Genomic DNA, 25,555 nt, shown 5'->3' with positions numbered 1-25,555 from the left:
CATGGGTTAGTTAAGGTCATCTCTATAATAATGGTCTCTCACCTGTATTTGGCCGGGGTTACTGGGGAACAGGTACAGGCGTGGAATTAATGTTTCCCTTTTCACTGTCAGATAGAGCATCAGCTCACAGTGGACATCTACATTCCAAGAAAGGATATAGCTCAGTATAACAGAGATAGCTGAGAACTTGGGATGGAGAATCTTAGCATGGAATCTGGTGACCTCATGCACTTCCTCTAAAGATACTCCATGTTCCTCTACATGAAGAATCTTCATCTCATTCCTCAGGGAAGGGTTGGTCCCTGAACAACACAGTACAAAGGAGACAGAAAGACAAATATTGTATTATTCATCCAACTAAAATACAAAGAATATGCAGTAACAGATCACAGTAAAATCAAACTATCAAAACAGTTCATTCAATAACTCAGGAAGTGAAACTCAGTTACATGGAAATGTCTTTCTGAATACTATTTCTATATGGTTTTACCTAAACAGACACAGTGTGGCAGATGAACTTCCTCCAGTTCACCTAACTCCATAGTGATGTCCAGCAATGGACCACCTTGTGCGTACTGCATGTCTTTCAGAAGTTGACTGTAGGGTTCCCAGTTCCTGAAGTGATACTTCAGAATGACATCTCTCTCACACAGCCAGCGGAGCCCAGACACTGTGCACTCATAACTCCCTCTGGGTGTCCTGTGCCTTATGGCAACAACAAGATGTGGTAGAGAGGGTCAATGGTCAAATGGAGAGGTTGGATAAGAAGACTATTCCCAAAGGTAATGAGGAAATATACTAGCAGGTGGAATGAAATGTTAAAAGTAGTTATTTTACCTGAACATTGTCACTCCCTGGACAGTGGAAGTCAAGGGTTCAATCTGAAGCCAGTGTGTGGAGTCCTGAACAAGGACAAGCATGTCAGTAATACATATGGGGCCTGTTTCCTGGACACAGATTGAGTCTAGTGCTGGACTAAAAAGCATGCTCAATGGAAGTTTCAATCGAAAGTTCTTTAAGGTCCAGGACTAGACTTAATCTGTGTCCGGGAAACTGGCCCATTACCAAAGTAACTAATCTAATGTATTTATTCAATGTTACATGGAATGCTGGTGATTTATCAATTAAACTGTTTAATGACAAAATATGACAACAGCTAAAGTCCTGCATGCCTACAAGCAGAACACAGGACTGTCTATATCCCAGTATGAATGGTTGGTCACTACACACCTGGCTTTGAGACTGTGTTTATATTACTAAAGCAGAACACAGGACTGTCTATATCCCAGTATGAATGGTTGGTCAGTACACACCTGGCTTTGAGACTGTGTTTATATTACTAAAGCAGAACACAGGACTGTCTATATCCCTGTATGAATGGTTGGTCAGTACACACCTGGCTTTGAGACTGTGTTTATATTACTAAAGCAGAACACAGGACTGTCTCTATCCCAGTATGAATGGTTGGTCAGTACACACCTGGCTTTGAGACTGTGTTTATATTACTAAAGCAGAACACAGGTCTGTCTATATCCCAGTATGAATGGTTGGTCAGTACACACCTGGCTTTGAGACTGTGTTTATATTACTAAAGCAGAACACAGGAATGTCTATATCCCAGTATGAATGGTTGGTCAGTACACACCTGGCTTTGAGACTGTGTTTATATTACTAAAGCAGAACACAGGACTGTCTATATCCCAGTATGAATGGTTGGTCAGTACACACCTGGTTTTGAGACTGTGTTTATATTACTAAAGCAGAACACAGGACTGTCTATATCCCAGTATGAATGGTTGGTCAGTACACACCTGGCTTTGAGACTGTGTTTATATTACTAAAGCAGAACACAGGACTGTCTCTATCCCAGTATGAATGGTTGGTCAGTACACACCTGGCTTTGAGACTGTGTTTATATTACTAAAGCAGAACACAGGACTGTCTATATCCCAGTATGAATGGTTGGTCAGTACACACCTGGCTTTGAGACTGTGTTTATATTACTAAAGCAGAACACAGGACTGTCTATATCCCAGTATGAATGGTTGGTCACTACACACCTGGCTTTGACACTGTGCTTATATTACTAAAGCAGGACACAGGACTGTCTATATCCCAGTATGAATGGTTGGTCACTACACACCTGGCTTTGAGACTGTGCCTGACTCCTGCAGGTATGTTAAAGTAAGAATTGACATTATGACTTACCTCAACATGGTCACAAGTCTTACAGCTCTGAGGAATCCCTGAAGTCAAAAATAGTTTAAAATTGACAATGTAATAATTAATTTATTATTATTAAATAGACTTGTAATAAAAATGAATATAATTTATATAATATAATAATATATAATGTTTTGTAGATGTTGGGGTCTCATTTCTGGTAGATTCTAGAATGAGAGCTTAAAGGTAGAGTCAGCTAAATGATGTTGTACGAGCAGCACCACATATATTGTAATGAGCAAGATGCCCGACTTCTCTCTCACACAGTCACACACAGTATCTGCCCAGGGGCAAGGGTTCTCTTCACTCTCTTACAGCGTTTTAGTCACGGGACCAAAACAGCAGAGAAGTTTAGCCTTGCTCTCCAAATACTCTTTGTTGTTATGTAAGTTCACCCATTATGCTGTTTACTTTGTGCATTTATGTTGTATCGCTGAATCTACCTTTACGTTTGTTTTGACCGAATAGATCATGATTGTGTTCCTTGCCTAGGACTAAACTATAATGAATGCTTTTTAGCGTATTTTGATTTTTAAAACAATTATCAGTTAACTCACATGTCTCAGGTCCAGGCTTGATCCAACACTCTCCACCATGGTCGCTGGTGATGGACAAGCAGGAGGACAGTGATTAAACTAAATATAACTTATAAAGGCTTGATATAGCATACATACATACAGTCTGTCTATAGGTCCAACAGAACACATTAAAACACACCACTACTACTAATTTAACTGTCTGTAGGTCCAACAGAACACATTAAAACACACCACTACTACTAATTTAACTGTCTGTAGGTCCAACAGAACACATTAAAACACACCACTACTACTAATCTAACTGTCTGTAGGTCCAACAGAACACATTAAAACACACCACTACTACTAATCTAACTGTCTGTAGGTCCAACAGAACACATTAAAACACACCACTACTACTAATCTAACTGTCTGTAGGTCCAACAGAACCCATTAAAACACACCACTACTACTAATCTAACTGTCTGTAGGTCCAACAGAACCCATTAAAACACACCACTACTACTAATCTAACTGTCTGTAGGTCCAACAGAACACATTAAAACACACCACTACTACTAATTTAATTGTCTGTAGGTCCAACAGAACACATGAAAACACACCTCTACCACTAATATAACTACTACTAATCTAGAAACACATTGAAGACAAAAATAAATCGTAAGACAAGGTTTTGAAGTGTCTTCTCTTTCCTGTATAAGAAAGCTTTGGGAATATGTTTTACACATAGTGATTAACTTCTTCGATATAGGGGGCGCTCTTTTAATTTTGGATAAAAAAACGTTCCCGTTTTAAACAAGATATTTTGTCACGAAAAGAAGCTCAACTATGCATATAATTGACAGCTTTGGAAATAAAACACTCTGACGTTTCCAAAACTGCAAAGATATTATCTGTGAGTACCACAGAACTTATGCTACAGGCGAAACCAAGATGAAATTTCAAACAGGAAATGGCCCAGATTCTGAAGGCGCTGTGTTCCAATGTCTCCTTATATGGCTGTGAATGCGCCAGGAATGAGCCTACACTTTCTGTCGTTTCCCCAAGGTGTCTGCAGCATTGTGACGTATTTGTAGGCATATCATTGGAAGACTGACCATAAGAGACTACATTTACCAGGTGCCCGCTTGGTGTCCTCCGTCAAAATTATTGCGTAATCTCCAGCTGCGTGCATTTTTCCATTTTCTTCAGAGGAGAAACACAACTGCCACGAATGATTTATCATCGAATAGATATGTGAAGAACACCTTGAGGATTGATTCTAAACAACGTTTGCCATGTTTCTGTCGATATTATGGAGTTCATTTGGAAAAAGGTTGTGCATTGTAATGACTGAATTTTGTTTTTCTTTTCTTAGCCAAACGTGATGAACAAAACGGAGAGATTTCTCCTACACAAATAATATTTTTGGAAAAACTGAACATTTGCTATCTAACTGAGAGTCTCCTCATTGAAAACATCCGAAGTTCTTCAAAGGTAAATTATTTATTTGAATGCTTTTCTTGTTTTTGTGAAAATGTTGCCTGCTGAATGCTAGGCTAATGCTATGCTAGCTATCAATATCTCTTACACAAATACTTGTGTAGTGATGGTTGAAAAGCATATTTTGAAAATCTGAGATGACAGTGTTGTTAACAAAAGGCTAAGCTTGTGAGTGAATATATTTCTTTAATTTCATTTGCGATTTTCATGAATAGTTAACGTTGCGTTATGCTAATGAGCTTGAGGCTATGATTACGCTCCCGGATACGGGATTGCTCGACGCTAGAGGTTAACCCCTTTTTGGGGGTTAGTGACAACACTACCTTCAAATGGCTTTCCATTGTGGGGTCAGATGAGTTTGTAGCCAAACCGGTTCTGATGCTACAAACAGAAGTTAGCACGTTGACAGTTCTGACAAAACACCCTGCTCTGCCACCTTTCACCGTGGATGAGGTGGATTGAAACACAGATATATCTATCTTAAACTGGCGGATGTGTCACACCCTGATCTGTTTCTCCTGTCCTTGTGATTGTCTCCACCCCCCTCCAGGTGTAGTCCATCTTCCCCATTATCCCCAGTGTGTTTATACCTGTGTTCTCTTTTTTCCTGTTGCCAGTTCGCCTTGTTTGTCAAGTAAACCAGCATTTTTGTTCTCAGCTCCTGATTTTCCCTGTCTCTCTTTTTCTCGCCCTTCTGGTTTCGACCCACCTGCCTGACCACTCTGCCTGCCCCTGAGCCTGCCTGCCGACCTGTACCTTTGCCCCACCTCTGGATTGTTGACCTCTGCCTACCTTGACCCAGAGCCTGCCTGCCGTTTGGTACTGTTGCCCCACCTCTGGTTTACTGACCTCTGCCTGCTTTGAGCTGTTTATCGCCTGCCCCTGTTGAGGTATTAAACTATTATCAATTCAATGTGTCTGCATCTGGTTCTTACCCTGATTCCTGATCATACGAACTGGCCATGACTGACCCAGCAGACCCGCACAACGCCATCTCCACCCAGTGAGCCACCATCAATAGGCACGAGGAATTGCTTCGTCGCCTTGTGGACGGGGGTCCAAACGTTGGCTGAATGCCAAGACCGGGCGTTGGACAGTTTGCTGGAGCAATTGTCTGGGAGGCAGCCTCATCAACTCAGCTGCTAGCAGCGCCGTCTGATCGGTCACTCCACCTTCTAGCTTACCTCCTACTGAACATTTCAATGGAGAGCCGAGCAGCTGTCGGCATTCCTGGCTCAGTGTGCCCTCGTCTTCGAACTTCAGCCTTCCTCCTTCCACTCGGATCACTCTAAGATAGCCTACCTTATCACGCTGATGTCCGGGAGAGCTCTCACCTGGGATACTGCCATGTGGGAACAACAGCCGGCCAAATACGCTAGTCTGGAGGGGTTCGTGGGAGACGTGAGGAAAGTTTTTGATGCCCCGTTCTCCGGGCGAGAGGCCCCCGGGAAACTAATCCAGCTTTGGCAGGACTCCCGCACGTTGGAGGCACTGAGGCTTCAATTTTGTTCGATATGTTCCTGCACGATGTCTCGAGGGAGGACAAGCATGCAGCCCGGGAGTTACCTACGGAGTTCAATTCACTCATCACTTTGACCATCTGTATCGATAGGCGATTATAGAAGAACGGACGGAGAGGAAATTGGATTTCGCTCGCACACCCAGGGATCCCACCTTGCTTCAGAGTCGTCCCGGAAGCTCCCGATGGTCTCGTTTCCGAAAGAACCTGAGGCTTCTTGACCCGACAGGCCGACGAGAGCTTTTTGGATGCTACCCTGGAGTCCGAGCTGGACAGGCGCTCTATAGGCCGAGTCACTCACAACACCACTCCCATCAAACTACGTGTGTCAGGGAACCACAGTGAAGCACAAGTCCCCCCTGATCCCAGAGGTATTGGGATTCTCCTGTCTCCAGCGACACAATCCCCTTAATTAACTGGTCTGCTGGTGCCATCATGGGCTTGAGCCCGTTCTGCTATGCCCATTATCTGAAGTCAGCACAACCTGCCCCGGGATGTCTTCCTCGGGGCTCTGAAGGTGCCCTGGACCTCTCCGCCATTCCTGTGGAGTACCATGACCTCCGGGAGGTGTTCAGCAAGGCCTGGGCCACTTCGCTCCAGCCGCACCGACCTTATGACTGCGTGATTGACCTTCTCTCTAGCACGACTCCGCCCGGGGGTTGACTGTACTCTCTCTGGACCAGGGACCAAGGCGATGGAGAGCTACATTGGGACTCTCTTACTTCAGGATTCATCCGTCCTCCGTGCATTGACTACTGGGGTCTCAACGACATAACAGTGAAGAACCACTACCTGCTACCACTCATCTCCTCGGCCTTCGAGCTGCTCCAGGAGGTCACCGTGTTCTCCAAGCTGGATCTACAGAACACCTACCAGCTGGTGCGGATATGGGAAGGGGACGAGTGGAAGAACGCCTTCAACACGGCCAGCGGTCACTATGAGTATCTGGTCATGACATTTGGTCTTACCAATGCCCCTGCTGTGTTCCAGGCTCTGGTCAATGATGTTCTCTGCGACATGTTGAACCGGTTCGTCAATTTCTACCAATATGACATCCTCATCTTTTCCCGTTCGACTCAAGAACCCACGATTACGACCCCGGAGCCCGAGACGATCCTTCCCACCTCGTGTCTGGTGATGGCACTCAACTGGGGTATAGGGAAACAGGTCCGGGAGGCGCATCGGCCCCAGCCAAACCCTGGGGAGGGCCTTGATAACTGGATGTTTGTAGCTGACGCTGTCCGCAATGCGGTCCTGGAGAGGGCCCATTCCTCGAGGCTTGCCTGCCACACGGGCCCTGGCCTTCATGCGACAGCACTTTTGGTGGCCTACGATGGTTCCGGGTGACGCCGCGTTTGTCTCCACCTGCACGGTCTGTGCTCAGAATAAGATTCCTTGGCAAGCTCCGGCTGGTCTTCTGCAAACACTTCCTGTCCCTCACTGTCCCTCGTCCCACATATCCCTGGATTTCGTAACGGGTTTCCGTCTGAGGGAAACACTGCCATCATGATCATGGTTAACTGGTTTTCCAAGGCCGCTCACTTCATTCCTCTCCCAAAACTACCCTGGTCCAAGGAGATGGCCCAGCTCATGGAGCAGCACGTCTTCCGGATCCATGGACCTCCCGTGGACATGGTCTCCGACCAGGGTCCTCAGTTCGCATCCCAGTTCTGGAAGGCGTTCTGCACCCTCATTGGGTTGTAGGCCAGATTATCCTCCTCCCCTAGTCCAATGGACAGTCGGAGCAAGCCAAACAGGATCTTGAGACTACTCTGTGCTGCCTGGTCTCCGTTAGCAGGAGGAAGAGATCAGCGTACCTTCTGCCCAGCTGTTTGTCCGCCGCTGTCGTCGTACCTGGAGGAGAGCCCGGTCAGCCCTCCTCAAGACCACTCCAGGTATTGACGACAAGCGGGTCACCATCGGACCCCGGCTCCCCGGTTTCGTCTTGGGCAGAAGGTATGGCTATCCACCCAGGATCTGCCACTCCGGGTGGGATCCCTCAAACTCTCCCGCAAGTTTATCGGCCCATTCCCAATCTCCAAGATTATAAGCCCCTCTGCTGTTCTTCTTCTGTTGCCCTGTACCCTTTATATACATTCCACCTTTCATGTGTCCAGACTCAAACCAATGTCTCACAGCCCTTTGTCTCTGGTGTTTCCAGGCCCACCCCTCTCCCCCGTCTCATCGATGGCCAACCGGCTTGCACGGCAGGGGGTTTCAGTACCAGGTTGACTGGGAGGGTTATGGCCCAGAGGAGAGGTGCTGGTTCCCTGCCAGGGACATCCCGGACCTTGGCCTCATCGCAGATTTTCAAAGCTGACACCACGGTCAACCAGGTATGCGCCCAGGTAGGACGCAAGGTGGTGCCCCTAGAGGGGGGGTACTGTCACACCGTGATCTGTTTCACCTGTCCTTGTGATTGGCTCCACCCCCTCCAGGTGTCGCCCATCTTCCCTATTACCCCCTGTGTATTTATACCTGTGTTCTCTATTTGTCCGTTGCCAGTTCGTCTTGTTTCTTAAGTCAACCCACGGTTTTGATCTCAGCTCCTGCTTTTCCCAGTCTCTCTTTTCTCGCCCTTCTGGTTTTGACCCTTGCTTGTCCTGGCTCTTAGCCAGCATGCCTGACCACTCTGGCTGCCCCTGACCCTGAGCCCGCCTGCCGACCTGTACCTTTGCCCCACCTCTGGTTTACTGACCCCTGCCTGCCTGGACCTGTCTGTTGCCTGCCCCTGTTGGAATATTAAACCATTGTCAAATCAATGTGTCTTAATCTGGGTCTTACCTTAATTCATGGTAGGATGATTGATGAGGATTTTGTTATTATGTTAACTCTTGATACTCCCCATCCCGGATCAAGGAACGTGAATAAAGCCACAGGCTCATTAGCATAACGCAACGTTAACGATTTCTGAAAATCGCAAATAAAATGAAAATAATGCGCCTGCTCTCAAGCTTAGCCTTTTCTTAACAACACAGATTCAGATTTTCAAAATATGCTTTTGAACCATGGCAAATTACTAATTTGTGTAAGAGTATTGCAAGCTAGCTTAGCATTTTGAGTAGCATTTAGCACGCAACATTTTCACAAAAACCAGATAACCAAATAAATAAAATCATTTACCTTTGAAGAGCTTCGGATGTTTTCAATGAGGAGACTCTCAGTTACATAGCAAATGTTCAGTTTTTCCTGAAAGAATCTTTGTGTAGGAGAAATCGCTCCGTTTTGTACATCACATTTGGCTACCAAAATTAACCGAAAATTCAGTCACCAAAACGTCAAACTTTTTCCGAATTAACTACATAATATCAACCGAAACATGGCAAACGTTGTTTAGAATCAGTCCTCAAGGTGTTTTTTCACATATCTCTTCATTGATATGCAGTTCGTGGAAGCCTGCTTTCCCCTCAGAATCGCATGGAAAAATACCAGCAGCTGAAAAAGACGCACCAATTTCGACGGAGGACACCGGGCGGACACCTGGAAAATGTAGTCTCTTATGGTCAATCTTCCAATGATATGCCTACAAATACGTCACAATGCTGCAGACACCTTGGGAAACGACAGAAAGGGCAGGCTCATTCCTCTCGCATTCACAGCCATATAAGGAGACAATGGAAAACGGAGCCTCAAAAATCCTGCTGATTTCCTGGATGCCGTTTCATCTGGTTTTGCCTGTAGCTCCCGTTCTAGGGCACCCACAGACAATATCTTTGCAGTTCTGGAAAATTCAGAGTGTTTTCTTTCCAAAGCTATCAATTATATGCATAGTCGAGCATCTTGTTGTGACAAAATATCTTGTTTAAAACGGGAACGTCTTTCATCCAAAAATGAAATTGCGCCCCCAGAGTTTCAAGAGGTTAACTAGAATGATTGTTACCTAGATTGATGACTCACCTTTGATTGTGTTGATCGTCTATCTGACACAGAGTGACTGAGGAGGAGGAAACCTCAAACCCAAACCCAGGATAGAGGGGTTCAGTGAATCTGGTGTGTTCTGTGTAAAGGTGTGTCAGTGTACCAGAGGAGGACACACTATAGAAGGACAAAGTACCAGCTGACCAGTCCAGATACACTCCAACTCTGCTAGGAACAGGATCAGAGATTGATCTTCTGACACTGACTCCGGGATGGTAAAAGTCATAACCACTATCAGAGCAGAATAAACACCAGGACTTCCTATTGAGTCCAATCCAACTGTCATCCTCATCTCCCTTCCTCTTCATTCCTTTGTACACCACACCGATGTAAATCTGGTCACCGTCCATCTCCACCTCCCAGTAATAACGACCTCCAGATAAGCCTTCTCTGCAGAGAACTTGGAAAAGACAATCGAATCTGTCTGGATGGTCTTCATAATGTTGCTTCTCTTCCACCAATGTCACCTTCCTGTTCCCCTCAGACAGTATCAGGTGTGGGTTTACTGTATTTGGGTCCAGGGTGAGAAAACAGGCATCTGTAGACAAAAGGAGAGTTTAATCAAACCACATCTTCATATAAAATGTTACAGTGCAAGTATTGATTAGTTATTAGTATTGATTAGTTCTATAGATCTGAATATACAGTTAATTAGGATTGAAGAGACTTACATTTCCTCAGCCCTGATTTCAGCCTGCACTCTCCACCATGATCCACACTGTAGGAGAAACAGGTTATTGACTGACAAAGACCTAATGAAGCAGTCAACATTTAAACCATATTGTTGTGTTCTGGTGCACTATCCCAGTTCATTACTAGAGACATACAGGTATTCTATTCTACCTACTGCATACAGAACGGAGACATACACATATTTTATCCTACCTACTGCATACAGATCGGAGTACAATTCATGACTAGAGACATACAGGTATAGTATCCTACCAACTGCATACAGAACGGAGTACAATTCATTACTAGAGAAATACAGGTATTCTATCCTACCTACTGCATACAGAACAGAGTACAATTCATTACTAGAGACATACAGGTATAGTATCCTACCAACTGCATACAGAACGGAGTACATTTCCAACAGGATATCAGAGATGCAGAAGAAGAGTATTCATGTGGTGATGATGTATGCTGTGTTGGAGTACTCAGCCTGCTGAGTAAACTTTCCCTTAATTCTACCATCCTGTCCTCATGTTACTGAACCTACTCCACTATATACAGTGGCAAGAAAAAGTATGTGAACCCTTTGGAATAACCTGGATTTCTGCATAAATTGGTCATCACATTTAAACAACAATAGACAAACACAGTCTGCTTATACTAATAACACACAAACAATTATACGTTTTCATGTATTTATTGAACCATTGTCACGATGTGGCCCTTTTGGGGTGCATATCGTGGCTCCCCTCTCACTCTCTCTCCCACATCAAAACGGTCATAAACTCCTGCTAGAAACTCTCTCTCTTTGCTGCCATGGAGTATGGAGCAAGAGAACCTATGGAGAACAAATAACTTCTCTTTAGAAACTCCTAATCCCCAAAATGGGAGAATTAACGTACAAAACAATTTTCAATTCAACCGGACAATCATACATCTTCTCATGCAAGCTGGAACAAAGAAAGCTCTGTGCCCAAAGCGCGCCCGAATGCGCACGACACTCACTATTTTGCCTGCCAAAGGGACAAAGCTCGCGGGATTTGCAGAATTAAACGCTCTACTGATAGAGGGCATCTCGCGGAAGACATAGAAAGTGTTCCCAGATCTATAGCTGGTTGGGAAGGGTGGGGGCAATGACGTCAAAGTTGCCCCAACTTTCTGGATGCCAAAACTAGTTTGGGAGATTGGCTGCCCTGTGAGTTCTGCTTTACATACAGACGTAATTCAAACGGGTTTAGAAGCTTTAGAGTGTTTTCTATTCAATAATAATTATTATATGCATATATTAGCAATTTTGGACAGATTTTTTTTCAGTTTACTATGGGCACGCAATTCATCCAAAGGGGGCAGTATTGTCCCGAGCCTTAACAGGTTTTAAACAATATTTAAATTTTTGAGAATGTGGGAATGGTCCGTGGACACTTAAGAGACAGTCATGTCGCGTGTCGTGAAGGACAGGAAACACACATGACTATATCTCTTATAAAGTGTACATTTTCCCAGCTGTCAGGTTTACATCTGAATGTTGTATAAGATGGATAAATAAGTAGAAGGATACTTTTGAAAAAAGAAAACAGTGTGATTTAGTCTTCTAAATGCTAATTGGTTGTTTTACGGTAATTTATGCAGTCAGTAGCCACGCCCAGGTGGGCCACAAACACGATCAGACCCACCCCTTTTCTACTCAAGTATAAAAGCCCCCCCTCCGTGACCCAATTCACAGCAGGCCATTTCTAAGACCAAAACATGGCGGGGGACGCTGGTTAAACATTACAACTCTACCATAGGATAAGACTAGAAAACATGGAGCTGGTTAAGAACTCTAGAGAACTACAACTCTTACATGTTAAAATGGTTAAGAACTACAACTCTTGCATGTTAAAATGGTTAAGAACTACAACTCGTACATGTTAAAATGGTTAAGAACTATAACTCTTACATGTTAAAATGGTTAAGAACTACAACTCTTACACAATAAAATGGTTAAGAACTACAACTCTTACATAATAAAATGATTAAGAACTACAACGCTTACATGTTAAAATGCTAAGAACTACAACTCGTACATGTTAAAATGGTTAAGAACTACAACGCTTACATGTTAAAATGGTTAAGAACTACAACTCTTACATGTTAAAATGTTTAAGAACTACAACGCTATAGGCCACGGAGACCATACAGCTGTAGTTTTGGCTGAACGGTTGGAAAGGGTTCAACTCTGAGACTATCGATTGGATTTGATAACTGATTGAAGCCCATTTGCCAGCAATAACCTCAAACCAAATGTTTTATGTCGTTAAGGATCTGACCTGCACAACGGTCAGGAGGAATTTTGGACCATTCATCTTTACAAAAACTGTTTCAGTTCAGCAATATTCTTGGGATGTCTGGTGTGAACCGGTCTCTTGAGGTCATGCTACAGGACTTCGGTTTACTTCTGTGTTTTGGGTCGTTGCCCAGTTGCATCACCAATCTTCTGTTGAGCTTAAATTGGCGGAGAAGATAGCCTTCCTGCAAAATGTCTTGATCAACGGAAAAATGAATTCCCAAATTTATAATAGCAAGCTATCCAGTCCCTGAGGCAGCAAAGCAGCCCCAAAACCATGATACTCCCTCCACCATACTTTACAGTTGGGATGAGGTTTTGATGTTGGTGTGCTGTGTCTTTTTTTCTCCACACATAGTGTTGTGTGTTCCTTCCTTCCAAAAAACTAAACTTTAGTTTCATCTGTCCACAGAATATTTTGCCAGTAGCGCTGTGGAACATTCAGGAGCTCTTTTTCTTCAGATGTTTTTTTCTGGACAGCAGTGGCATCTTCCGTGGTGTCCTCCCTTGAACACCATTCTTGTTTAGTGTTTTAGATATCGTAGACTCGTCAACAGAGATGTTATCCTGTTCCAGAGATTTCTGTAAGTCTTTAGCTGACACTCTAGGATTCTTCTCAACCTCATTGAGCATTTTGCGCTGTGCTCTTGCAGTCATCTTTGCAGGATGGCCAATCCTAGGGAGAGTAGTAACAGTGCTGAACTTTCTCCATTTATAGACAATTCGTCTTACCGTGGACTGATGAACATCAAGGCTTCCAGAGATACTTTTCTAACCCTTTCTTAATCTTAGGTCTTCTGAGATCTCTTTTGTTCGAGGCATGGTTCACATCAGGCAATGCTTCTTGTGAATAGCAAACTCAAATTTTGTGAGTTTTTTTTATAGGGCAACGTAGCTCTAACCAACATCTCCAATCTCGTCTCATTGATTGGACTCCAGGTTAGCTGACTCCTGACTCCAATTTGCTTTTGGAGAAGTCATTAGCCTAGGGGTTCACATACTTTTTCCAATCTACACTGTGAATGGTTAAATTCTGTATTCAATATAGACGATGAAAATACAATAGTTTGTGTGTTATTAGTTTAAGCACACTGTGTTTGTCTATTGTTGTGACTTTTATGAACAACTGATGCAGAAATCCAGGTAATTCCAAAGGGTTCACATCATTGGTATTGCACCTGTATGAAACAACCGCTGTTCACACTATTAGGACATCTACTCTGACTTACTTCAGCTTCATCAGTTTATATGTGGGATCCACCAGAGCAGCTGAAAGCAGTCCCCCTGCAGAGTCTCCTGGGTGATTGTAGCTCAGGTCCAGCTCTTTCAGGTGGGAGGGGTTTGATATTAGAGCTGAAGACAGAGCAGCACAGCCCTCCTCTGTGACCAGACAGCCAGACAGCCTACAGAGAGACACAACAGATGTCTAGGTTGGTGTGCTGGTGTCAATCATCTTGTAGGATACCCATCCATTTGTCCATGACACAAACATTGTGATGAAATATTAGATTTTCAGAGTATTTATTTCACTAAGCTCAGTACCGACCTGACTGAAACAGCTGTACTTACCCCTGTGTGTGTTTACAGTCTGGATCCTCCAGTCCAGCAGAGAGCAGTGTAACTCAGCTCAGTACCAACCTGACTGAAACAGCTGTACTTACCCCAGTGTGTGTAATTTACAGTCTGGATCCTCCAGTCCAGCAGACAGCAGTGTAACTCAGCTCAGTACCGACCTGACTGAAACAGCTGGACTTACCCCAGTGTGTGTAGTTTATAGTCTGGATCCTTCAGTCCAGCAGACAGCAGTGTAACTCCTGAGTCCTGCAGGTCATTGTCTCTCAGCTCCAGTTGTTTCAGTTGTGAGTTGGGTGAACTCAGGACTGAGGCCAGATCTGAACAGCAACCCTCTGTCAGACCACACTGACCAAGACTAGAGGGCAGAAGAGCACATGATTAAAACATGTTTAAAACATCCACATAATAACTCATACTGAAGATATTTAACTCACACTAGTGTCTGTATGTTGCAGAGGGGACTGGTTAGTCCAACACAGAGCAGCTCCACTCCTCTGTCTCCCAGGTCATTGTAGCTGAGGTCCAGTTCTCTTACGGGGGAGTTTGGTGTCTGCAGAGCTGAGGCCAGAGTCTCACAGGATTCATATGTGAGGTTACAGCCGGCTAGTCTGGAGAGAGGAGATATAGTGATACACTGTTTCTAACACAGTCTGAACCTCTGCAGGCAGAATGACAGCAAAGTACATTGAACCAAAAAATATAAACTCCACATGCAACCACTTCAAAGATTGAACTGAGGTACAGTTCATTAGGAAATCAACTAATTTAAATTAATTCATTAGGCCCTAATCTATGAATTTCACATGACTGGGAATACAGATATAATTCAGAAAACCAGTGACCACCATTTGCCTCATGCAGCGCAACACATCTCCTTTCGTATAGAGTTGATCAGGCTGTTTATTGTGGCCTGTGGAATGTTCTCCCACTCCTCTTCAATGGAAGTTGCTGGATATCGACGGGATCTGGAACACGCTGTCGTACACTTTCGATCCAGAGCATCCCAAACATGCTCAATGGGTGATATGTCTGGTGAGTATGCAGGACATGAGAGAACCGGGAAATGTTTTAGTTTCCAGGAATTGTGCACAGATCCAATATGGGGCTGTAACATGAGGCGATGGCTGCAGATGAATTACATTTACATTTACATTTAAGTCATTTAGCAGACGCTCTTATCCAGAGCAACTTACAAATTGGTGAATTCACCTTCTGACATCCAGTGGAACAGCCACTTTACAATAGTGCATCTAAATCATTTAAGGGGGGTGAGAAGGATTACTTATCCTATCCTAGGTATTCCTTGAAGAGGTGGGGTTTCAGGTGTCTCCGGAAGGTGGTGATTGACTCCGCTGTCCTGGCGTCGTGAGGGAGTTTGTTCCACCATTGGGGGGCCAGAGCAGCGAACAGTTTTGACTGGGCTGAGCGGGAACTGTACTTCCTCAGTGGTAGGGAGGCGAGCAGGCCAGAGGTGGATGAACGCAGTGCCCTTGTTTGGGTGTAGGGCCTGATCAGAGCCTGGAGGTACTGCGGTGCCGTTCCCCTCACAGCTCCGTAGGCAAGCACCATGGTCTTGTAGCGGATGCGAGCTTCAACTGGAAGCCAGTGGAGAGAGCGGAGGAGCGGGGTGACGTGAGAGAACTTGGGAAGGTTGAACACCAGACGGGCTGCGGCGTTCTGGATGAGTTGTAGGGGTTTAATGGCACAGGCGGGGAGCCCAGCCAACAGCGAGTTGCAGTAATCCAGACGGGAGATGACAAGTGCCTGGATTAGGACCTGCGCCGCTTCCTGTGTGAGGCAGGGTCGTACTCTGCGGATGTTGTAGAGCATGAACTTACAGGAACGGGCCACCGCCATGATGTTGGTTGAGAACGACAGGGTGTTGTCCAGGATCACGCCAAGGTTCTTAGCGCTCTGGGAGGAGGACACAATGGAGTTGTCAACCGTGATGGCGAGATCATGGAACGGGCAGTCCTTCCCCGGGAGTAATGGCACGACAATGGGCCTCAGGATCTCATCACTGTATCTCTGTGCTTTTCAAATTGCCATTGATAAAATGCAATTGTGTTCATCATTCCTTAGTAGCTTATTCCTGTCCATACCATAACCCTCCCGCTGCCATGGGGCACTCGGTTCACAAAGTTGACATCAGCAAACCTAAAATGAAGTTGGATGTGGCTTATGGTAGAGAAATAAACATTGAGTTCTCTGGAAACAGCTCTGGTGGACATTCTTGTAGTCACCATGCCAATTGCATGCTCCCTCAAAGTGTCATGTCTGCAACAGTAGGGACATGAGAAATTCATGTTCAAGTCATCAAATGCTCTGAAAAAAACAAATATCTGCAAAAAACGAATCAATTGCTAGCTAGCTAGCTATGTCTATCTTCACTGGACCTGTGTTCACAATGTATCCAATTGACTTCGCTAGTCCTGTGTTCACAATGTATCCAATTGACTTCGCTAGTCCTGTGTCCACAATGTATCCAATTGACTTCGCTAGACCTGTGTTCACAATGTATCCAATTTGCTTCGATAGTCCTGTGTCCATCGTATCTTTTCCAACTGTCCCGTTATCTGATTTGAATGTGCATTCTAGAATGCCCTTCCAGCCAATCAGAAATGAGCCTTCAACAATGCTGAGGAATAACTCATGTTTAAAACATACCAACTCACTCAAGATATTTAACCTTTGTGTGGTGCCTCCGGGAAAGCCACTGTTTTGAGCGTCAGTAACACCCCACAACCAGCATTGTAGGCTGCAGCAAGCTAGGCTTCAGAAAGCTAGGCTGCAGAAAGCTAGGCTGCAGCAAGCTAGGCTGCAGAAAGCTAGGCTGCAGCAAGCTAGGCTGCAGCAAGCTAGGCTGCAGCAAGCTAAGCTTCAGCAAGCTAGGCTGCAGCAAGCTCGGCTGCAGAAAGCTCGGCTGCAGAAAGCTAGGCAGCAGAAAGCTAGGCTGCAGAAAGCTAGGCTGCAGCAAGCTAGGCTGCAGGGCTATATCCACTCCTGAGACCACTTAGCCTCGTTATGTAGCAACGCTATTCGGGACATTTAAGGTGTTGCTTTAGTTCAGCAAGGGAGAGCTCCTGGCTGGACATTGTGGTCTCCACAGGAAAACTAGCCGGACTGCAAGTGAAGCTGGGTAGCAGCCTAGCTAGTTTTCATTCAAGTTAAGTCTAACTCGAGTTTCAGATCATTCGAGCCTTTTGTTTTCAGTTACATTTTGACAACCTTTGTGATTCTATTATTTTGAATAAATATGCCAGGCAAGCAGGTTTACTCTCCTATGTGTTAGACTGATATTGTTCCATCCTGCCAGCCACACCAAGAGAGTCATTACATTTATTTTATATATTTATCACATTTTATGTATATGTAATAACTATGAATAAATAAACACGATAAAGACAGTGGATACTGAAGATATCTAACTCACACTAGTGTCTGTATGTTGCAGAGTGGATTGGTTAGTCCAACACAGAGCAGCTTCACTCCTCTGTCTTCCAGGTCATTGTAGCTGAGGTCCAGTTCTCTCAGAGGGCAGTTTGGTGTCTGGTGAATTGAGACCAGAGTCTCACAGGATTTATATGTGAGTTTACAGCCATCCAGTCTGGAGAGAGGAGATAAACTGTTAGATATACAAATCCTTCATTATAATGATACTGTAAACATCAACTCAATAACAGAACTTACAGTGCTCTCTTGCAGGTTTTCACTACCGGCATTAACCTCTGATAACCTTTCTCTGATGTGTTGTATCTCTTCAGTTTAAACTTCTCCAGAACCTCCTCTGACATCAGTAACAGGTAGGCCAGGGCTGAACATTGGTCAGGTTTTAGTCTTGTTTCTGAAAGAGTTCCTGATCGCAGGGAGGTCTGCATGTCTTCAACTAGAGAGTTGGCACCAAGTTCATTCAGACAGTGGAACAAGTTGATGATCCTTTCTGGTGAGGATTCCTCCTTGATCTTGTCTGAAAGGTACCTGACTGTTCTGTAAACTGTTTCCTCATTGGTCTGTGTTGTACTTCCTGTCTGTGTCAGAAGGCCTCGTAACAGATTCTGATTGGACTCCAGTGAGAGACCCAGAAGGAAGCGGAGGAACAGGTCCAGGTGTCCATTCTCACTCTTCAAGGCCTGGTCCACTGCTGTCCTGTGTAAGTCAGACAACTGGATTGACTCCACCTCCTCTTCTTCATCCTCTCCCTTCTCCTCCTCATCATCATTCTCCTCCTCATCTTCCTCCTCATCTTCTTCATCTTCCTCCTCCTCATCATCATCATCAACACCAGTGACTGCTTTGGGGGAGAAAACATTTTCCTTCTTGTCCAGACATGATTCTAAAGCATGCACTGCTGCTAGAAACTCCTGAATGCTCAGATGCAAAAAGCTGTAGACCTTGTCTTGGTACAGCCCAGATTCTTCTTTAAAGATCTCTGTACACAATGCTGAGTACTCTGATGCCTCTGTGACGTCAAGGCCACACTCTCTCAGGTCATCCTCATAGAAGATCAGGTTGCCCTTCTGCAGCTGTTGGAAAGCCAGCTTGGCCAGTTTCAGGATCATCTCTTTGTCTGACTGAGACAGTTCCTTTGGGTTTGTCTCTGTGGCTTTGTCGTACTTCTTGTTCTTCACAATGATTTGGATGAGAATGAAGTGTGAGTACATCTGGGTCAAAGTTTTGGGGACTTCATCCTTCTCTGCCTCTTTCAGCATCATCTCAAGGACAGTGGCTGATATCCAACAGAAGACTGGTATGTGGCACATGATGTGGAGGCTCCTTGACGTCTTCATGTGTTTGATGATTTCACTGGCCAGATTCTGATCTTTGATTTTCTTCCTTAAGTATTCCTCCTTCTGTGGATCATTGAACCCTCGTACCTCTGTCACCTGGTCAACACACTCAGGAGGGATCTGATTGGCAGCTGCAGGCCGTGAGGTTATCCAGAGGAGAGCAGAGGGAAGCAGATTCCCCTTGATGAGGTTTGTCAGCAGCACGTCCACTGAGGTTGGCTTCGTGACATCACAGCACTTCTCATTGTTTTTGAAGTCTAGAGGAAGTCGACACTCATCCAGACCATCAAAAATGAAAACAGTTTTGGTTTCACCATCTTCAATGCTGTCAATCTCTTTCAGCTCTGACAAGTAGTGGGAAATATGTTGCATCAGACTGTATTGGTCCTTTTTCAGGTTCAGATCACGGAAAGGAAGAGGAAACATGAAATGAACGTCCTGATTTGCTTTTCCCTCTGCCCAGTCAAGGATGACCTTCTGCACAGAGACTGTTTTTCCAACACCAGCGATTCCTTTGGTCAGCACAGTTCTGATAGGTTTGTCTTGTCCAGGTAAAGGCTTGAAGATGTCGTTGCATTTGATTGGTGTCTCTTGTGTGGTTTGTTTCTTGGATGCCATCTCTATCTGTCTAACCTCATGTTCATTATTGAGCCCTCCACCTCCACCCTCTGTGATGTAGAGCTCTGTGTAGATGTCCTTGAACAGACTTTGGTTTCCATGGTGTCCAATTCCTTCAGATATGTGTTGATACTTGTGTTTCAGTTTAGCCTTAATCTCTTGTTGGACTGTCAGCAGAGTTTGACCTGTAGGAAAACAATGAGAGTTGGGACTCATAAGTTTGTATGTGTGTTTTAAAAAGGCCTTTGTACCGTTCTTTGTAATATTGTATGAAACACAGTCTTACTTCTTCTGTCCAGAAGGCTATGTGTGATCTTTAATGCATCCTCACTGTCCAAACTCTCCACTTCCTTATTGTCATCTGGTAATGGTTCCTGGCTGAAAGCAGGTGGCTGATCACTCCTCATTGATAGCAGGCTGGTTGTAGGTGACTCTGCTCTGGGCTTCTGGACACTGAACAAAACAGGGAGACAGATCACCTCATCAATATCACATTAATACCTCATCTACTTCCTTTCAACAACACTTATATCTTTATGAGCCTTGTATATTTTACATTTAATATCTTACCTCTTCGAACTGTTGTCTTGGGTAATTCTGGAGGCGGTGTTCCCCTCCTCTCTTTCCCCAATTAGACTCATTTTAGAGGCAGTGGTCTCCTCCTCTCTCTCCCCATAAAGACTCATTTTAGAGGCAGTGGTCCCCTCCTCTCTCTCCCCATATAGACTCATTTTAGAAGCAGTGTTCCCCTCCTCTCTTTCCCCAGAGAGACTCATTTTAGGTGTAAGTCACAGCTCACTCAGCTACAATAAGAGATAACAGAACAGTCAATATTTCTGAACATTGAAGAACCATTAACAATGACAACACATTTACTGTCTGTGGTCAAAGAGTTAAATCAGAGAATTCATGTTGCATTTAAACATACGCAGTCCAATATGTTATTAATTTGATTTGACTTGGATCCCGATAAGCTGAGTCCATAACAACAGCTAGTCTACCTGGTTGGATCCCCTGACTCCATAACAGCAGCTAGTCTACCCGGGGTACACACAACTAAAAGAACATTACAGTTTAGACTGAAAGACGGTAGTAAACATTATTAACATTTTCCAAGGATACATTACAAACAGTTAAAAAAGCTGGCAGGTATTTGTTCTATACCAAGTGTAAGGTTCTGCTTTTTCTTTGTGTTCTGGAACGTAGCCCTGTTTCTTTGTGTTCTGGAACGTAGCCCTGTTTCTTTGTGTTCTGGAACGTAGCCCTGTTTCTTTGTGGTCTGGAACGTAGCCCTGTTTCTTTGTGTTCTGGAACGTAGCCCTGTTTCTTTGTGTTCTGGAACGTAGCTCTGTTTCTTTGTGTTCTGGAACGTAGCCCTGTTTCTTTGTGTTCTGGAACGTAGCCCTGTTTCTTTGTGTTCTGGAACGTAGCCCTGTTTCTTTGTGTTCTGGAACGTAGCCCTGTTTCTTTGTGGTCTGGAACGTAGCCCTGTTTCTTTGTGTTCTGGAACGTAGCCCTGTTTCTTTGTGTTCTGGAACGTAGCCCTGTTTCTTTGTGTTTTGGAACGTAGCCCTGTTTCTTTGTGTTCTGGAACGTAGCCCTGTTTCTTTGTGTTCTGGAACGTAGCCCTGTTTCCTTGTGGTCTGGAACGTAGCACTGTTTCTTTGTGTTCTGGAACGTAGCCCTGTTTCTTTGTGGTCTGGAACGTAGCCCTGTTTCTTTGTGTTCTGGAACGTAACCCTGTTTCTTTGTGGTCTGGAACGTAGCCCTGTTTCTTTGTGTTCTGGAACGTAGCCCTGTTTCTTTGTGGTCTGGAACGTAGCCCTGTTTCTTTGTGTTCTGGAACGTAGCCCTGTTTCTTTGTGTTCTGGAACGTAGCCCTGTTCCTTTTTGTCCTGGAACTTAGCCCTGTTTCTTTGTGTTCTGGAACTTAGCCCTGTTTCTTTGTGGTCTGGAACATAGCCCTGTTTCTTTGTGGTCTGGAACGTAGCCCTATATCTTTGTGTTCTGGAACGTAGCCCTGTTTCTTTGTGTTCTGGAACGTAGCCCTGTTTCTTTGTGTTCTGGAACGTAGCCCTGTTTCTTTGTGTTCTGGAACGTAGCCCTGTATCTTTGCGTTCTGAAACGTAGCCCTGTTTCTTTGTGTTCTGGAACGTAGCTCTGTCTTTCATTTATGTTCATTGATTTCACCTCTGTTCGTTTCTCATCTGGTCTCATCAGCTCCCTATTTAGTTCAATTCTTTCTGTTTGTATGTTCGTGAGGTAGTGTTTGATTTTTTTGACTTTCTACCTGTGGTTTAACATTGACTGCGTGTGACCATGATTCTATGATTTCATGATTCATGCCTAACCCAGCAAGAGGAGCTTAACCTCGTACACTTATGGTGGCGCTATTTCAATTTTGGAAGAAAAACGTTCCCGTTTTAAACAAGATATTTTGTCACAAAAAGATGCTCGACTATGCATATAATTGCTACTGTTCGAAAGAAAACACTCTGACGTGTCCAGAAATACAAATATCTTCTCTGTGCGTGCCCTTTAACGTGAGCTTCAGGCAAAACCAAGATGACTTGGCATCCAGGAAATGACAAGGATTTTTTTGAGGCTCTGTCTTTCATGATCTCCTTATATGGCTGTGAACGCAAGAGGAATGAGTCTGCCCTTTCTGTTGTTTCCCCAAGGTGTCTGCAGCATTGTGACGTATTTGTAGGCAGATCGTTGGAAGATTGACCATAAGAGACCACATTTACCACGTGTCCGCCGGTGTCCTGCGCCGAAATTGGTGCGCAAAAGTCACCTGCCAGTATTTTTCCATGGGGCAGAGAGAGAGAAGCAAGCTTCCAAGAACTGCATGTCAATTAAGAGATATGTGAAAAAACACCTTGAGGATTGATTCCAAACAACGTTTGCCATGTTTCGGTCGATATTATGTAGTTAATCCGGAAAAAGTTTCACGTTGTAGGTGACTGCATTTCGGTTCGTTTCGGTAGCCAGGCGCAATGTAGAAAACGGAACGATTTCTCCTACACACAGACGCTTTCAGGAAACACTGCGCATTTGGTATGTGGCTGGGAGTCTCCTCATTGAAAACATCAGAAGCTCTTCAAAGGTAAATGATTTTATTTATTTGGTTATCTGGCTTTTGTGAAAATGTTGCGTGCTACATGCTACACAAAATGCTATGCTAGCTTTGCATACTCTTACACAAATTAGTCAATTTCTATGGTTCAAAAGCATATTTTGAAAATCTGAGATGACAGTGTTGTTAAGAAAAGGCTAAGCTTGAGAGCAAACGCATTATTTTAATTTTATTTGCGATTTTCAGAAATCGTTAACGTTGCGTTATGCTAATGAGCCTGAGGCTTAGTCACAATCCCGGATCCGGGATGGGGAGTTTCAAGAGGTGGAGGAAATATGCCATCTTCTCCACCAGCCTGTCCCTTCTCACCCGATGCCAGGTATCATAACCCAGCAAGAGGAGCTTAAGGAACTGTAACCAATAGCCTCCTTCATTCATATCCATGCCTGGAAACTATGACATTTCGACCTGGGAAATGTCAGGGATTTCTGTTGCAATACAGCAAACACATTGAGCACAACCCCCACTAACTTCGCCACCGATAAGAGCAGGGTGGATCTTGTTGTGTCTCTACTCACAGGCAAAGCGCTGGATTGGGCCACCGGCATATGGACTGCCAACAGCACAGAACTCAGATCCGAGACCCATTTCCACACGCTCTTCAAAGAGGTAGTCATTCGATCACTCTCCCTCCTTATGAGGAGACCTCAAAGATCTTCAACAAGGATGAAATTCAGCTGCTGGGTATGCCTTTGAGTTCCGCACCGTGTCTGCAGGGAGTGGATGGAATGAGTGTGTTTTACTTAGCATCTACTGAAGAGGGCTCAACATGGAACTTCTGGCAGAGCTGGCCTGTAGAGGTGACCTTCAGGATTTAAATCATTCAACATCCGTTTCGCCATCGACCACCTCATCGCCGACCTCCAAAGAACAGGAACCCGAAACCTTCTCTTTCCGTGATTCCGTCTTCCTGTCAGTTTTCCAGAGCCCATGCAGTTGGGCCGTGCTCCTCTCCCGTGTATTGAACGTCAAAGCGAATCCCAAGAAGGGCTCTGCCTATACTGTGGAGGAAAGATCATCTACTCAGGCATTGCTCTGTCCCCCCACGGAGAGATGAGAAGGGTCCCTCCACTGCCATGCAGGTAGGCGTGTCGTTATTTCTAAATATCTCCCAGGACCAAATCTCCGTCCCAGTATTGATGACAGTGAAAGGGGTTACCAAGTCCGTAGAGAGGGCTCGATAGATTCGGGAGCAGCAGGTAAATTCATCAATCACCAGCGAGTACAAGAGCTTGACATTGATCTAACACCTGTCACCCTCCCTTAAGGATTAACACCCTGGACTGGCAGCCATTGGGCACGGGGTTCATCACGCACCTGACCACAGAGCGTCACCCCTCCCTTAAGGATTAACACCCTGGACTGGCAGCCAATAGGCACGGGGTTCATCACGCACCTGACCACAGAGCGTCACCCCTCCCTTAAGGATTAACACCCTGGACTGGCAGCCATTGGGCACGGGGTTCATCACGCACCTGACCACAGAGCGTCACCCTTCAGATTGGAGTCTTCCACACTGAAACCATTCAACTCATGGAACTCTCATCCCCCATATCCTCGGACACCCCTGGCTTTGTCATCATGACATTTACATTACATTTAAGTCATTTAGCAGACGCTCTTATCCAGAGCGACTTACAAATTGGTGAATTCACCTTCTGACATCCAGTGGAACAGCCACTTTACAATAGTGCATCTAAATCATTAAGGGGGGGGTGGTGAGAAGGATTACTTATCCTATCCTAGGTATTCCTTGAAGAGGTGGGGTTTCAGGTGTCTCCGGAAGGTGGTGATTGACTCCGCTGTCCTGGCGTCGTGAGGGAGTTTGTTCCACCATTGGGGGGCCAGAGCAACGAACAGTTTTGACTGGGCTGAGCGGGAACTGTACTTCCTCAATGGTAGGGAGGCGAGCAGGCCAGAGGTGGATGAACGCAGTGCCCTTGCTTGGGTGTAGGGCCTGATCAGAGCCTGGAGGTACTGCGGTGCCGTTCCCCTCACAGCTCCGTAGGCAAGCACCATGGTCTTGTAGCGGATGCGAGCTTCAACTGGAAGCCAGTGGAGAGAGCGGAGGGCGGGGTGACGTGAGAGAACTTGGGAAGGTTGAACACCAGACGGGCTGCGGCGTTCTGGATGAGTTGTAGGGGTTTAATGGCACAGGCAGGGAGCCCAGCCAACAGCGAGTTGCAGTAATCCAGACGGGAGATGACAAGTGCCTGGATTAGGACCTGCGCCGCTTCCTGTGTGAGGCAGGGTCGTACTCTGCGGATGTTGTAGAGCATGAACCTACAGGAACGGGCCACCGCCATGATGTTGGTTGAGAACGACAGGGTGTTGTCCAGGATCACGCCAAGGTTCTTAGCGCTCTGGGAGGAGGACACAATGGAGTTGTCAGCCGTGATGGCGAGATCATGGAGCAGGCAGTCCTTCCCCGGGAGGAAGAGCAGCTCCGTCTTGCCGAGGTTCAGCTTGAGGTGGTGATCCGTCATCCACACTGATATGTCTGCCAGACATGCAGAGATGCGATTCGCCACCTGGTCATCAGAAGGGGAAAGGAGAAGATTAATTGTGTGTCGTCTGCATAGCAATGATAGGAGAGACCATGTGAGGTTATGACAGAGCCAAGTGACTTGGTGTATAGCGAGAATAGGAGAGGGCCTAGAACAGAGCCCTGGGGACACCAGTGGTGAGCGCGTGGCGAGGAGACAGATTCTCGCCACGCCACCTGGTAGGAGCGACCTGTCAGGTAGGACGCAA

General features: G+C 45.2%; 1 protein-coding gene across 1 annotated transcript; it reads right to left on the bottom strand.

The window, feature by feature from the left end:
- Positions 1-6: 6 nt before the first annotated feature.
- Positions 7-19,878, bottom strand: LOC135536407 (NACHT, LRR and PYD domains-containing protein 3-like). Its single transcript, XM_064962752.1, has 12 exons — positions 17,948-19,878; positions 17,691-17,864; positions 14,692-14,865; positions 14,439-14,612; positions 13,912-14,085; positions 10,353-10,399; positions 9,661-10,219; positions 2,781-2,824; positions 2,209-2,246; positions 838-902; positions 491-705; positions 7-302 (listed from the first exon to the last, which is right to left on the bottom strand). The coding sequence occupies exons 1-12, from the start codon at positions 19,876-19,878 to the stop codon at positions 7-9; spliced, it is 3,891 nt and encodes a 1,296-aa protein (XP_064818824.1).
- Between the last annotated feature and the right edge of the window lie 5,677 nt (positions 19,879-25,555).

The sequence above is a fragment of the Oncorhynchus masou genome, unplaced genomic scaffold, assembly GCF_036934945.1.
Source record: "Oncorhynchus masou masou isolate Uvic2021 unplaced genomic scaffold, UVic_Omas_1.1 unplaced_scaffold_614, whole genome shotgun sequence".
Classification (NCBI taxonomy): Eukaryota; Metazoa; Chordata; class Actinopteri; order Salmoniformes; family Salmonidae; genus Oncorhynchus; species Oncorhynchus masou.
This window is presented reverse-complemented; position numbering and strand designations above follow the sequence as displayed.

Excerpts from the sequence above, each read along its gene's own strand:
- LOC135536407 (XM_064962752.1), bottom strand. The coding sequence starts at position 19,878 with ATGAGTCCCAACTCTCATTGTTTTCCTACAGGTCAAACTCTGCTGACA. Across the intron at positions 17,865-17,947 it reads AAAACCTGCAAGAGAGCACT|ACTGGATGGCTGTAAACTCA; the intron begins GTAAGTTCTGTT and ends TCCTCTCTCCAG. Across the intron at positions 903-2,208 it reads AGACTTGTGACCATGTTGAG|GACTCCACACACTGGCTTCA; the intron begins GTAAGTCATAAT and ends GTCCTTGTTCAG.